The 15476-nt window shown below is 53.0% G+C and overlaps 1 protein-coding gene across 3 annotated transcripts in view; it reads right to left on the minus strand.

The window, feature by feature from the left end:
* Positions 1 to 15476, minus strand: part of TMEM63C (transmembrane protein 63C) — a 61583-nt gene that overhangs the window by 23206 nt on the left and 22901 nt on the right. The window contains exons 2-7 of one of the 3 annotated variants that reach the window (XM_040226010.1): positions 12678 to 12840; positions 12048 to 12127; positions 11602 to 11683; positions 7192 to 7229; positions 1770 to 1912; positions 614 to 662 (exon numbers count right to left, since the gene is read on the minus strand). In XM_040226010.1, the coding sequence (XP_040081944.1) occupies positions 614 to 662; positions 1770 to 1912; positions 7192 to 7229; positions 11602 to 11683; positions 12048 to 12127; positions 12678 to 12827 (542 nt within the window). In that variant the 5' untranslated portion in view covers positions 12828 to 12840. Of the gene's footprint in view, positions 1 to 609; positions 663 to 1769; positions 1913 to 7191; positions 7230 to 11601; positions 11684 to 12047; positions 12128 to 12677; positions 12844 to 15476 lie in introns of those variants that run through there. The other 2 variants (XM_040226009.1, XM_040226011.1) reach the window with 2 other exon arrangements.

Here is a 15476-nt window from a genome sequence, read left to right on the forward strand (position 1 = left end):
GAGGGGTTGGCTGACGTTAACGTCCACAGGCTCCTGAACCAGAGGGCTGGAGGGGCCTTAGAGCTCGTGTCCAACAGCCTTTCCCCCACCATGGACGAGGGATGAGGCTCACAGGAGGGCGCCCTGCCCCAGACCCAGGGCCGGCTAACAGCAGAGCCGGGGCAGGGACCCAGCCCCTCTGGGTCCTCAGTCTCGCAACCGCGGGGATCAGGTCTGTGCTTCACTCAGTTCCTTGAGGCCTGAGCTGAACTCTTTTGTGGGCAGAGGAAGCAGTACCTTAAACCTCCATTTACTACAGTGCTTCTGGCTATCGGGAGCTAGACATACCAACCAAAGAGGAGACTTGCTGAGACTTCAGGAGTGACTGGTTTAGCTAGGTCCATCCATTACAGAGATGGGGACACGGAGGCACCAAGAATACTTCCTCACGAAGAGAAGGCAGTGTCTTGCGTCCCACTTGGGACCTGGGTTCCCAAAGAAACCAGGCCTTTCTCATCAGCAAAGAGGAGCCCATGTTTTAGACTTACCGTCGGACCACCTCTCCCCACCAACATCCACACCGCCTCCCCTGCCCCAGCCAGTAGAATGGGAGGTAAGAGGATCAGGTACCTACTCTGTGGAGACATTGACAATGGTGGTCCGGCCAAAGTGACTATCCCGGTCTGAAAGAGAAGAAAGTTGCCAGCCTCAAGCCTGGCTCCTTGACTGGTTGGGCACCAGACCCCAGGGTTCCCGAGTGAATGCCTGGGGCCTAGAAATGCTTGCCTACATCCTGCGCTTCCTTTTAGTTCCCCAGAGCTTGTTGCAGGGATGCAAGAGACATGAGTTCCATCCCTGGGCTGGGAAGATCCCCTGGAGTAAGAAATGGCAACCCCCTCCAGTATTCTTGCCTGGAGAGTCCCCATGGACAGAGGAGCCTGGCGGGCTGGAGTCCCCGGGGTCACAAAGAGTCGGACACGACTGAGCAACTGGGCACGAGCGCCAGTGGCCGAGGAGAAACAGGTGGGAACCTGAGCGGTCAGGGCACATCTGGCACCATCCGGACGTTTACACACCACCTAGCTGTACGGCCCTCATTCGGCTCTGTGTCTGCACTCACTAGTGACATACTGGCTGCTATTCACTGAGCACCCACTACAGGCAGCGTGCGAAGCACGTGACATGCGTTGTCTCTTGATCCCTATGACCACTGAGGAAACCAAGGCCTGGGGACACTGCAGAAGATGAAATAATCTTCTGGGAAGCAGACATGGGTAAACGGTGGGGAAGCACATTTTCAGTCTCTGAAGGCCAAGCCCTCACCCACCACACTACTATGTCAAAATCTGCTCTGCTAGGAGAAATGTTGATGGACTCTGGATGAGAAATTCTGCCCCTATGATGCTGTGTCCACCAGAGTGGGTACAGCGAGAGATCCGGTCCAGGGATCTTGGCAGTGGGTCACACGCCATAACAAGGCCTCCACGAACACCTGGCCAGGTACAGTGTGGGTCATGGATCATGGATAAACATTCGGTTTTAGACTGAATTACTACTATCTGCCTTCTCTGCACCAGACCCTGGGCCAAACTGGTACCCAGAGAGGTATCACCTGTGGTTTCCACGTGAGGGAGCTGGAAGCACGGGTTGCCTAAGGTCCCATAACTAATCCTGAGAAGTACAGCTAGAAGTTAGAGTTCGAGATGCCCAAGCCCCAAGCTCTGTCCCACCAGCCGGGCTGCCTCTTAGTTCTAGTGGGCCGGGCTCGGGGTCCACGGAGCTCCACCTACCCAGAACATCTCCAGTGTAGTTGATGGGCAAGATGATGCCCAAGGAGGGGATGCAGAGGATGAGGATAAAGATGATGAGGTGGTACTGGAACATGATGTAGATCCGGGCGTCGTCGCCACACCTGCTAATCAGGTCTTCATTCCTGGAAGAGACAGAGACGGGGACACTGCTCAGGAGCCAGTGTGGCTGCAACCCAAGGCAGGGGCGGAGGGAGCAAAGGAGAGGAGATGACCGCCCCACGCCCGCGTCTTCATCTTCAGAAGCATCCCTCTGCTCAAAACTTGCTAGGCCCGAAGTGGGTTTCACTGAATTTCACAGGCGTTTCAAAGAAAGAGGCTGCAGATAACGCACTTGGGAATCCAGAAGCACTCTTAAATCAGGCATTGATTTCCTCTTTTACTGCTTCTTCAAACGTTCCTAGTGCTTGCCATGGTACAGGTACTGAACAAACCGTTAGTGATAGCAAGATTCATCCTATTTTTCAAAAAGCTGCTCCTTAAATTAAAAACCACAATGAGCTAAAAACTTCAAACCACAATGAGCTATCACTCCGTACTGCCAGACTGGTCAGCATTGGAAAGTTGGTGAGGAAAATTCTGGGAGGAGGTGCTGGGAGCTCTCTCACACTCATGGGTACTGACTCTGGCACAGCCACTTTGGGTAACAGTTGCCATTATCTATAGAAATTGACTATATGTATACCCTATGGCCTAACAATCCCACCCCTAGGTTTATAACCAACCAAAATACATGCACATGGGCATTAAGAGACAAGGATGAGAATCGCAGAGATGCATTATTTGTAATGGCCCCAAACTGGAAACAACCTAAATGTCTGTCAAAGTTGAGATGGACACAAGAATGAAGTACACACGCAGTGAGCTGCATACATTATGCATATATGTACTGAAACACTATTCAGAGATAAAAATGGAAGACCACAGCTGAACTCCACACATGTAATGCTGAGTGAAAGAGGACACACACAAACAACATATGCCATATCATTTCACATACAAAGTTCAAAAATAGGCAATACTGAACTGAAGAGTTAGAAGTCAGGATGCCGGTTTTCTCTGAAGAGCAGGGAGGTGCTAGGAGATTGGGAGGGTGCAGGAGGAGAGCTTCTGGGGTCTTGGCAATGCTCTAATCTTTATCAGGAGGGAGGCTGTGATAATTGAGCTGGACATTTTTTGGGGGGCATGTCTCTGCATGTTTGTTAACTCCAATTAAAAATTTTAAAAGCAACACATGCTTATAATAGAAACTTTGGAAAATACGAAAGAAGAAAATCATTCACCTACTATCTCATCAAACCTAAGACAATGGGTATTAATCATTTTTGTCAGTTTCCTTTAGTTTCTTATATTACTGGTTTACCTTAGTGACCGTAGTATAAACAGCATTTGGTGGCTCAGACGATAAAGAATTTGCCTGCAATGTGGGAGACCTGGGTTCGACCCCCGGGTCAGGAAGATACTCTGGAGAAGGGAATGGCTGCCCACTCCAGTATTCTTGCGTGGAGAATTTTAAGGACAGAGGAGCCTGGTGGGCTACGGTCCATGGGGTCACAAAGAATCAGACACAACTGAGCGACTAACTCTTTCACTTTTTCCCCACTTTGTTTCATTTCACATTTAATCTTAAGTGTTTTCTGACAGTTTAACATTTTGTCTAAACATTTTTATGACTGCACAGTAATAATGGTGACAATGGCCTTTTGTGGATTATTAGTTCACACTTAGCCCCAAGGTGCACACCTGTCCCCCCACTGGTGGACGTACCATAGTTTACTCACCCTTGCCCTCTGATCAGACTTGAAGGTGGTATGCAATTTATAGCATCCAGTCCAATATGCAAATTTATTTTTCAACAATACTACAATGTACAGCATATCTTCAAGGCTTTCAATATCACCATTTCAGTAATTACTTAGAGCTCTCAACCTTTTTTTTAAACTTCAAGCTGTTAAAACACTTCCTGCCCTGCATTTGGAGAAGGCAATGGCACCCCACTCCAGTACTCTTGCCTGGAAAATCCCATGGACGGAGGAGCCTGGTGGGCTGAAGTCCATGGGGTTGCTAAGAGTAGGGCAAGACTGAGCGACTTCACTTTCACTTTTCACTTTCATGCATTGGAGAAGGAAATGGCAACCCACTCCAGTGTTCTTGCCTGGAGAGTCCCAGGGACGGGGGAACCTGGTAGGCTGCCGTCTATGGGGTCGCACAGGGTCGGACACAACTGAAGCGACTTAGCAGCAGTAGCAGCAGTAGCCCTGCATTTGAGAATTAAATCCCAAGAATGGGGTGGATGAGGAGTGGTGAGAAGGGAGAATGGGGGGAATGTCCCCCTGCAGGCTTGGGGTGCCCAGATCTGCTCATATGATATAAATAGTGTGCCTGAGGCAGGGTGAGAGCCTCCAATCAGATAGCGAGAGCAGAGGGCCAGATGGGACTGAGAACACAAGAATTTCGTTTCTGGGCTAGCAATTCCCTCTGCCCCTACTGGGCTCATTGCTCCATCTGCACCGGAAAACCCAGGCTATACTCAGAAGCCTATGTAACACTTTCAAGGGAAGCCTGAATTTTTGAGCTATCTATACTCCTCTATTCAACTCTGTCCTCTTCCCACCTCTCTTTAAAGTGCGGCCCCCATGACGTTCCAGGCACCACTCTCTCTCCTACTCATGATTAATTCTTGTCTCTGCTTGAATCGCTTCCTCTCCTCTACCTCTTACTGGAGACTCGCTGTACCTGGCATCCTTCTCTTTCATCTTTAACGCCTCCTCTCTCTTCAGCCACCCCGACTTCTTCCCTTTCAACAACAGCCAGGTTCAAGTGCCCATGTTTCAGTCTTAGAAAAACCTGAGAAGCTCCTCAAGCATCTACTCCTTCACCAGCTTCCCTTCGAGTTCCATCCAATATCCTTACATCCCTGTCCCACCCACTTCTTGAAAAAAGGTGACTTCCTTTCTCAGCCTCTACTCCTCAGACGTCTCCTCATCCTGGACCTGCCCTCCCAGGGGAGACCCAAGTCTTCAAAGCTGACGTCCTTTCCTGAGCGCTCATTCTAGTCCGGCTCGCAGGGTTGGAGGCTGCAGAGCACACCATGTCTGGAGCCTTGTGCCTGCTTGGTTACAGCAAGCTGCTGCCCTACGGGATGCTTTTTCCTCCTGCCCCAGCTATTCTCTCCCTTGGATCCTTTCTGATCTTGCTCCGTTGGGTGAACCATCTGCTTCCACGACTTCAACCACAACCTCTTCGCTCCCATATCCCAAGTCTAAATTTCTAGCTCCAACCTTTCTCCTAAGCTTTATTTCTGTTTTTCAATAGCTTGACCGTCAATTCCCATACTCGTCCTGGTTCTGTGTTATCAATTTCCCAACTCATTATGTCTCCTCACCTTCCACCTAATGGTATCACTGCCCTTCCCAGAGACAAGACGTCGACTCCTCCCTCTTTCCTAACCAGGTGGAAGCCAGGTGGAAACCATGACCCATTGACGGTCGCCCTGAGCTTCCCTTCCCATGTCTCCTCCACGTCAACTCCCTGATCATCACCACCTCTCACCTGGACACTGGGAAAGCCTTCTTAGGTGCTTGCATTGCCTTTGGCCTCTTCCAACTGCCATTCACCCCTCAAACTCCTGCCTACAAACAGATATCATCCTGAGTTTCCTGCTCAAAAACAGGCACTGTCTTTCTGCTGCCTCTAAATCAAAAGCCAAGATTCTCGGGATGGCAGTCAAGATTCCCACTGATCCTTCCGGCCCAATCTTTTATCTTATCTCTTTCTATGTACTCCTGCTTCCAGCACACCACAAGATTTACCATCTCTGGACACTCTGCCATCTCCACCCCAAATCTTTGCCCCACAGTCCTTAATTTCTGATTGGGCCCTTCATATCACAACGACCAAAATTCTTCCCATTCTTCAAGGCCTTGCTCAAAACCATGCTTCTTCCAAACTCCCACATTGGAATTAAGTTCTCACTCTCCCAAATGCCTTTTGCACAGCAGTTATGCACTTTCCATGAGAAGTTCTGTGTCGTGGGTCTAGTTAACCTTTGTGTTTTTGATTAGACTGAGTGGGCTTTGTGCCCTGGGACTTTGGCTTTTGCAGGAAGGGAGGGTCATGAAATGGATGAGAGACTGCAGGCGAACTTCTATGTTTCTCTCAATGAAACTGTATTTATGCAAGCTTGCGCATGCTTTTCAAAACAAAGCAAAACTAGAGAAAGTGCCAAGAAATAAAAGTCTTCCCTCCACTCCCCCAACATGGGGCTAAGAGTCCCAACCCCCACACAAACTAGTTGTATCACTTCTTCGGGACTTCAGTGAAAGATAAAGGAAGACCAAAGGCCAAGGCCATGGGGAGTCCTCCGTCAGGGCTGGGGCTCAGACACCAGAGACTGCCAGTCCCAAGGCCAGCTCTGGATTCCCAAGGGCCAGTCAGGATGCCCTGCACCCCTGTGGGGGTCCCAGGTCTGGGGAAAGAGAGGTGCCCCAGTGTGGCTCGTGGGGGTTGGGATGGGGTCTGGGGCAATATCTGAATGCTCCCAGCAAGGCTTTTGAATGGTGGATGTGGAGACACACGATGGAAGACGCTCTAAGAGCCTTGGCAAAGAACCAAATGAGCAGGTCCAGGCGGAACCCTGTGCAGTGGCCTCTGAGGAGCAGTTAGGCAGCCCCCTAAGGCAGGCATCCCAGGCAAGGCTGGACCCTGGAGGAGGGGGTCAAAGGACGAGAAGGGCAAGCTGGATGGGAGCTATTTAGGGAGCATCTGGGAACATACAGGGCTCTGAGATGGAGACAGAGCTGTGTGCACAGAAGTAAGTGTGTACGCACATATGTGTTCATGCAGTAGAGACAGAGAGCTCTGAGGAGAGTCAGGGACTGGTGGGGATGAGGCAATCAGGAGATGACAGGCCTGGGGGTCTCTCTCCTTGCCGAGGGGGTCTGACACTCAAGAGATCCAGAAGATGTGGTGGGCCAGGGGTTATCCCTCCAGAGTGGGCACAGAGGCTAGGAGACAAGGCCTGCCCTTCTCTCCGGTGGTTTTGATTTTTTCCATCTCGGCAAATATGAGGAATGACGTTCACAGGAGAAAAGCAAACAACACGTGGGAAGGGCTTCTTTTTCCTCGTGTGGCCTTCATAAAAGCATTTTTACAAGCCTGTGAAAGGAGTCCTTTCCTGAGAACTGTGGCAGAGGGAAAATGGGCTGCGGGCACCCTCCAGTTCCCATTTCACCAACTGGAAAGCATCCTTTTTCCCGGGCTGGGCTGCAGTGGGCGGCCGGGAGTGGAGAGTGGAGGCTGGGGCACAGAGTTCAGGCCCCAGGTCCGGTCCTGTGGGGAAGGAGACCCGCCCCCCACCCTCCAGCAGATGAGGCCCCACGGCTCAGAAAATTCAGGCACTTACTTCATGGTGATGGTGTTGAAAAACCAGGAATAGAAGCCCTGGGGGAAAAGGAGAGAAAGTGTGAGAAACCCAGCGCTGGGACGTCCAAGGCAGGGAGGCAGTGTCTGGGGCTTCCTCCCCAGGCAAGGCCCGGACTGGAATCGGTGCTGAGGGGGATGTCTTTTCAGAAGTCGGGCATCCTGCCACAAGAAGTGGGGACCTGGGGGGTCCTTGGACTGGAGGGAGAGAAGGCACTCTGGGGTGGACATCAGTTGCTATTTGTCCCTCATTGCGTCCCTCTGGGAAATGCCCCTCCCCCAGGCATATGGCCCAGTGGGCTGTCCCTCAAGAAGGCTTCTGCCAGCTGACCAACAGGAGCCTGACCCAAGTGGGGCCAAACAGAATGTTCTTAAGGGAATTGATATGGCATGGCTTCCTCTGGGTTCTTGCCTGTCGGTCAACACCAGGTAGCCTGGAGGGGCTTGGTGAGTCTCTGATGCTACACGCAGCAGTCCGCCTGAGAAAAAACCCCAGTCAGACGAAGAAGGACCAGAGAGGGATCCTGGTGGCAATGCTGGACTTCCTGGGTCCAACTGGACCTGAAACAGACACTTGTCCTAATTTCTCCACACTCAAGCCACACATCACCCTTTTGGTACAGCAGTAAGCCGGAGCTGGTTTCTTCTTTTGCACCTGAGAGTCCTGTCAATTACGCCTTTCTCTCAGGGTCTTGCTGTCTGGAGTTCCCGGGTGACGGGAAAAGGTGGCCTTGGCCAGAGACAGGGAGAAGCCTGGAGAGGGCATCAGCTTAGGAGCTGCATGCTAAGGTGGGTAGAGGGCCATGGCTCTAAAAGCTGCCAGGTATGGCAGCTGGTTAAGTTGCTCTGATGCGTGCTTGCTTCTGAGATTATGGAGGGCTTGGCAAAACCTCAGAAAAGGCTGCCGTTCCTGACGGACCCCATTTGGGTCACGAGCACATCAGTGAACTGGGCAGGACCCTCTCAGTTGAACCACGTGCATTAGGGAATAGGTATTCGAAATGAGGTGCTGGAGAAGACTCTAGAGAGTCCCTTGGACTGCAAGGAGATCAAACCAGTCAATCTGAAAGGAAATCAACCCTTAATATTCATTGAAAGGACTGTTGCTGAAGCTGAAGCTCCAATACTTTGGCCCCCTGATGCGAAGAGCTGACTCTTTAGAAAGGTCCCTGATGCTGGGAAAGACTGAAGGTGGGAGGAGAAGGGGGCGACAGAGGATGAGATGGTTGGATGGCATCACCAGCTGGATGGACGTGAGTTTGAGCAAGCTCCGGGAGTTGGTGATGGACGGGGAAGCCTGGCGTGCTGCAGTCCATGGGGTCACAAAGAGTCAGACACGACTGAGCGACTGAACAACAAAAGGAAGCAAGGAGAGGCTGGTAAACACGAAACAAAAGGAAGTTCCTCGCTACCTTCGGTGTAAGGCCCACCTTCCAGGCCTCCTCACTGTGCTGGGTGGGTTGACAGCGGGAATGCCTGTCGGGGGAATCATTCCCCTAGCTATGACCTAGGGAACTAAAACAGGGATAAAAGCCTGGGTATGAGGCAGAGCAATGAAGGGACAGGGTACGGAGGTGGCAGCGGCGACTGGGCAAGTCCCAGGCAGGGGGTGAACTGCTAGACAAGACTGGGCTTGACTCTCAAGACTGGCCACCCTTCCCTGCATGGAAAGCCTTTCCCCACCACCCACCGCTGGGCCAACTCGCGGTTCACTAAGACAGCAGGCAGGTTTGCTGACAGACCCTAGTGGTTATGTGGAGCGGAGGACCACCAGTGAAAGGGCAGTTGTGAGTAGAAGTGTGGTCTATACACTCGTGCAGAGTGCATGGACACAGATGTGTGAGTGACCATGTGTGGATCTGTTCTCTTTTTCTCTCTCTCTCTCTCATACACACACACTTCCCTGCATACACACCACAGCTCTGAAAGGCATAAACTATCCTGAAAACTTCACAGCTGAACAGCGGGCCTGAGAAGCAGACGTATCTTCTCTCTTCTCCCCGCCCTGAGGAAATGGTCACAGGCTCCCAGGAGCCAGCTCAGCTGGCAAGATTGAGTGACGGTGGTCAGTCCACCCACCTCGGTGGCCCCATCCTCCCCGATCCTGCCACGCTTGTCCCAACTTGCTCACGGCACTATGGGGAGACCGGTTGGCTTCACTCATGCCGCTCACCCAGGCTAGGGGCTTGCCGCCTGCCTGGGACCCCTCACCACACTCTCCCTCTGTGTGTAATTTCTACCCTCATCTGTTTGACTGCCCCACTGCTGCCATAATGATTTATCTTCTAGATATTTTTAAAATAAAATGTCACTGTGCAGAAAAAAACCACTACAAAGGCAAAGCGATATTTCCAAAGGTAAATCTGAGAATCACCTTGCAAGGTAGGTGTGACCTCATTCGACAGAGGAAACCTCCAAGACACAAACTGTCTGAGGCTCCTGGCCTGGCCTGGGGCAGGTCTTGGCAAGGAAAGGGACTGGGTCTCTTGGAGGGATGAAAATGGAAAGAATAGGGTTCTACCTACTCCCTGCCTCCAGCAAATGTGTATCAGATACTAATGGCATGACAGGGTGGACCGGGTGCTGGGACAATGTAAGTGAGACCAGAACGACACTGGTCTCGGGGGGGAAGTGGGCACAATTGACTGATTGTAGGACAGGGCATCCTCACAGTCTGGGCTAAGAGCACTGAAGACAAGGAGTGCGTTTTCTGTGAGGCTATAACAAGAGATCGGGATCCGGAGGAGCGGACAGGGATCCCGGGAAAATGGTGCTTGAGCTGAAATCTGAGCAGAGCGTGGGTGTGTTAGCCAGGGAGGGGCCAGTGGCCAGTGGGGAGGGGGACAGCAGGTGATGGGCGTGGGGTGAGAAGGAGGGTCAGAAAGATGGCCAGTGTGGTGGAGGGTGGGGCAGTCGGGAGGAAAAAGAGAGACAGGACAGGTGGGCAAGAGGCCCAACCACAAGCCCATGGCAGTTGATTCCAAGAGCATTAGGAAGCCATAGAAAGCTTACACAGGGGGCCCTGTGTCCCTGTTCATGGAGTTCACTCTGGATGGAGTAAGGGGCACGTGTGGACCAAAAGAGACCGGTTAGCAGCTACCATGCTCACCCAAGCCAAAGACTGAGGGAGGCTGGACTGCGGGATGGTTTGAGAGGTGGAGAGAAACGAACCTGAGAAGGTGAGAGCAACACGATTAGGTAACAAGCCGGCCGTGCCAGGGGCCTGGATGAGAGCAGCGACACGTACCTGAGTGCGTGATGGGAAGAGTCTGAGACCAGGGGTCCAGGGACAGGTGGTTGTGGGGGGTGAAAATTACAGCATATTGAATCCGAAACGCCCTTACAATATTTTGAAGGCCACTGGACAAATGGGGCCAGAGCTCAGAGGAAGTTTAGCTGGAGATAGGAATTTAGGAGGGATCCATGTAGAACTGAGGGCTTCCCTAATAGCCCAGTTGGTAAAGACTCCACGTACAATGCAGAAGACCCCAGTTCGATTCCTGGGTCGGGAAGATCTGCTGGAGAAGGGATAGGCTACCCACTCCAGTATTCTTGGGCTTCCCTGGTAGCGCAGCTGGTGAAGAACGCGGGAGACCTGGACTTGATCCCTGAGTTGGGAAGATCCCCTGAAGAAGGGGAAGGCTACCCACTCCAGGATTCTGGCCTGGAGAATTCCATGGACTGTATAGTCCACGGGGTTGCAAAGAGTCGGACCCAAGTGAGTGACTTTCACTTTCGTGTAGAACTGAAGTCGTGAGAGAGTATGGATGACTTGGCCTGGGGCTGGGGAAGTCTCCCGGCCTGGAGGCGGCACCGACAGAGGGAAATCCTAGAGAGCAGGATGCCACGGAAGACAGCCGGAAGTGCTTTCCTCTGTTCAAGAAGGCAAGGCGGCTCTGAGAGATGAGATGAGAACCGATGAGCGGCCACTGGGTTTCGTGACATGGGGCTGTGGGTGACCCTGGGGCTGTCTGGGTGGGAGCCACGGGTGAGAGGGAGGTGAGCAGTGGAGGTGGCAAGCCAGACCTCTCTTCCAAGTTCCGCTCAAGAGCACCCAGCCCTGAGCGCCACGCAGAGCACGTTAGCTCCGCCCCGACGCGTGGCGGGCCCCCTTGCTGCCTTTATCCTCTGTGCGGTAACCACCACCATTCTCTTGCACCCTAGGAGGCAGCTGAGGTCAAGTCTCTGTGTTTCCGCTGGGGAAACAGGCTTGGCAAGGTTGAGGTGTTTGTCCGAGGTCAGGCTGCCGGAGCGCTTGCTGTGGCCCCTGCGGGCGAGCCGGCGCGTCCTGCCCGAGCCCAGGCCGCCTGTCCAGGGCCAGCGCGCCCGCCCCTGCACCACTGCCCCCGTGCCAGCGCGCCCGCTCCCGCCCGCACCAGCCCCCAGGACCCACCTTGTCTCTGTGCTCCATCTCCAGGGAGATGTCCGAGGGGGACGTCTTCTCACTCTGCTCCCCATAGACCAGTGAGGTCAGGCTGCCGGCCAGGAAAGAGGAGGTGGACAGGGAGAGGAGGCTCTTAGGCGCCTGCCTCGCTGTCTTGCCCACTCCCGGGGTAGAGGACCAGGGCCCCTCCCGCCCAGGAGCAGACACACCAGCTCTGGGCATCTTGGGGAGTCGTGATCCAGACTGTCTGAGACCTGAGGAAAGAGGGGCCTTGGGTCCAGAGGGGGCTGCCCTCCGGAAGTCACCTCTGTGCTGGGAGGAACAAGCAGGGCAGGGGTGGTAATGAGATGCCACCTGCTGACACCTGTGCAGCTTGGGCGCGGGTCAGAGCCTTGTCCCGGTCACAGCAGCACATGCCCCGAGGAAGCTGGATCCCCACCCCGGCCCCTCCTCACCTGTCGTTGTGTATCAGCAGAGCCAGGCGCCCGTAGTCCCACGCGGCTTTCCGGAGGAAGGAGTAAATCAAGACAATGACCTATGGGCCAGGAAAGGGGCAAGAGAGTTCACAGACTGCCTTCCCCTCGATTCACCCCTGCATTCCCAAGAGGAAGACTGTCCCTGAGGGCCCCAGGGGCTCCCCTCTGGGTGGCCAGCTCTGTCAGGGTAGGGGTCATGCCTTTTTCAAGGCCCAGTGCCCAGCAGCATCCTGGCACAGAGTGTTTGCTCAGAGTTGTTTGAATGAAGGTGGCACGTTTAGAACAATGGACGAGAGGCCTCCTTGAAGAAACCATCAAGGGGCCAGTTGGGAGGCTCAAGGGCACTGGCCAAGGGGGGACCTTCGGACAAGGGTGCAAGAAAGAGAATCAGGGATCTGGCTGTACCCAAAGCCCCCTCTTCTCCAAGGTGCCCCCACCCCGGGCCATCCCGGGCCGCCCCGGGCAGGCTGCCCTTCAGATGATTCCCGCCGCTGGGGCTGGTGGGACACAGCTACAGACAGCTGGGGCCCCTTGTATCCCTTGGGAAAGCTGGACCATGTGCCCCAGTGAGACCCATCTGGTTTGCCCTCCGCAGTGCCCAGCACTCACCACCCACAAGATGATGTTGAGGAACAATACAGTAGGGATGCCCCCAAAGGGCTGCCCCTTTAGGACGGTGTTCCGAGAGTTGAAGCAGTCATCCACCGTGAAGTTCCGGGGCTTCCCCATCACGTTCAGGTTGCTCGGCAAGACAGTCATCCTGGGAGGCTCCCTGCTGGAGAGGGGTCCCCAGGTCAGACACGAGGCCCCCCTCCCCCAACACTGTGCAAGATACCGAAGCCTGCCGGGGAGCTGGGAGGGCTACACTGAGCTTATAACTGGTCAAGGCAAACTCAGCCCTCAGACGGCACGCAGGCCTGTCCTGTAAGAGACCAACTTCCTCAAACCCAGGGCCGAGATGGCAGAATAGCCCAGATGCACTGGTAAACACACATCCAGTGGGCCTTCCTACTTCCACCTCTGTGATGTTTTTCTTGAACAAACCTCACAAAGGTCTCAGGGAGAAAATATTCAGTTTAGAGGATAGAACCACCACATCATGGGACACCCGTGCAGGCAGGGCCATTAACGATCGTCTTTATCATCTTACGACTCTCTGGTCCAGTTTCCAGGGAAGGCAAATCACTTCTAAGACTAAGTAATGTAAGAATGTAGAGTTCCTGGCACACCACAGGGACTCGCTATTTCACATTGAACTTGACCAGAGAGATCAACACCCCTTCAGGGTTGTAAGCCAATGCAGTGAACCTGAGACTCAGATGCAGGGCTCAGGGTCAGGGCATCCGCATTCTTCAGGCCTAGGTAAGAGCGGAAAGTGTGAGTGAAAACTGGAGGGAACCAGCAGCTGCTTGGACTTATCTGCAAAGAGGCTCCAATTTGAAATGATCACTTGTTTTGGCTCCAGACTACTACATCACACCCTGGAGATTCTTCACTCCCAGTTGAGAAAAGCAGGCTGGTTCATTCAACAAATATTTGGTGAACAACTGCTTTGTGCTAGACTAATAGTGAGTAAGACCAAAAAAAACCCCACAAAACCCTCCCTTATGGAATTCTCGTGGGGAGTGACAGTTCAGGGGTGAGAGTGAGGTTAGGATTGTAAAGAGGGTGATTAGGGAAGGCCTCACAAAGTCTATGGGGTCGCACAGAGTCAGACACAGCTTAAGTGACTTAGCAGCAGCAGCACAAAGAGGATGCCATCTGAATAAAGACTTGAAGAGGGAGCAAACCAACCAGCTGTGCAGGAAGGGCGCTGCAGGCAGAGCAAAAGCCTGGGGGTGGTGGATGGAGTGGCAGGGGTGGGGTGGGGCGGTGTCTTGTGGTGGTTGAAGCTTGCCTGGAGTGAGGAAGAGTTAAGGGGCCAGTGTGGCTGGACAGGAGAGAGTGCCTGAGCAGAGGAGGGACATGAAGTGACTCATAGTTTAAAGGGGTAGAAGGGAAGGGCAAGTAGAGGGGGTCAGTTGGGAGGAATCTGTGGCAAGCCAGGCAAGAGATCTTGCTGGGGAAGATTGAAGGCAGGAAGAAAAGGGGACGACCGAGGACAAGATGGTTGGATGGCATCACCAACGTGATGGACATGAGTTTGAGTAAACTCCGGGGGTTGGTGATGGACAGGGAGGCCTGGAGTGCTGCAGTCCATGAGGTCACAGAGTCGGACTCGACTGAGCTACTGAACTGAATCGAGGCAAGAGATAGTGGAAGCCTGGACTGGGATGGGAGCCGTGAGAAGAGGGCTAGACTTTGGAAATATTTTGAAGGTGGAGCCAACCAGATTTGCTGATAGACTGCATAAGGAGCATGAAACAGAGGAGTCCAGGATGACTAAGGCTTGTGGACTAAGCAACTGGAAAACTGGAGGTGCTGTTATTGGATGGGAAAGACAGGACGTGCTGGGTGGGAGGTGCAGGGCGGGGGGACTGGGAGCTGGGTCGTGGACACTCTGGGCAGGCGGTGGGCTGTGGGTCTGCAGTGCAGAGCAGCGATTGGAGACACGACATGGGAGTGGCCGGTGTGGAGACAGATCTTGGGTTTTCCTACTTTCTGCTCGCCTCTCTGCCTAGGTTGCCCACCATTTTATTACCCCAGGTCATCGGTTAACACATTCACACTAACGTGTTTAGCCAAATGTACAATTATTAATAGGTTATATTGAGCACAATATATTTTAAACAGGAAGCCATCTGCTGGAGAATCAGAGTAGAAGCTATGGCATTCCTGCTGTCTCTTGGCAAATGGGGCGGCATCTCAGCCTTCGCGGGCTCTGGGTCGGCTGCGGCATGAAATGACAGTTCTGCCGGTGGCCACTAGGGGGAGCCCTTGTTGAGGAAGCAGGTGCAAAAAGGAGGCAGGCATGTCCATCAAGCCTGAAGGCCTAGGGGAAAGACTTTACCTACTTGAATCAGTTCTCCAGGGAGCCTCCCAATCAGGCCTGGCGGCCCAACTCAGCTACGGGGGTGCTGCAAAGAACGGGGGTGCTGCAAAGAACAGACGCAGTGGCGAGGCCCCGACTTAGGAACCCAGGCTCTCTTTGCTGGTGGCATCCTCCCCCAGACCTCTTCTCCTCCTCTTTAGGCTCCAGATACTCTTCCTTTATCACATGTGTGTTTCACAAATAATTTTTTGCTGTCTTGCTTTTTTTCATTTTTGTCACAGTATCTTTTGAAGCACCAAAGTCACAAATTTTGACAGTCCAGTGTATCAAATTTTCTTTTATGGGTCATGCTTTTTTGGTACTGTGTCTAAGAAATCTCTGCCTAACCCCAAATCTTAAAGATTTTCCTTGATGCTTCTCTGTCTTAGAGTTTCTGCTCTTACGTCAAAATCTGTGATCGATTTTGAGTTAATTTT

The sequence above is a fragment of the Oryx dammah genome, unplaced genomic scaffold, assembly GCF_014754425.2.
Source record: "Oryx dammah isolate SB20612 unplaced genomic scaffold, SCBI_Odam_1.1 HiC_scaffold_26, whole genome shotgun sequence".
Classification (NCBI taxonomy): domain Eukaryota; kingdom Metazoa; phylum Chordata; class Mammalia; order Artiodactyla; family Bovidae; genus Oryx; species Oryx dammah.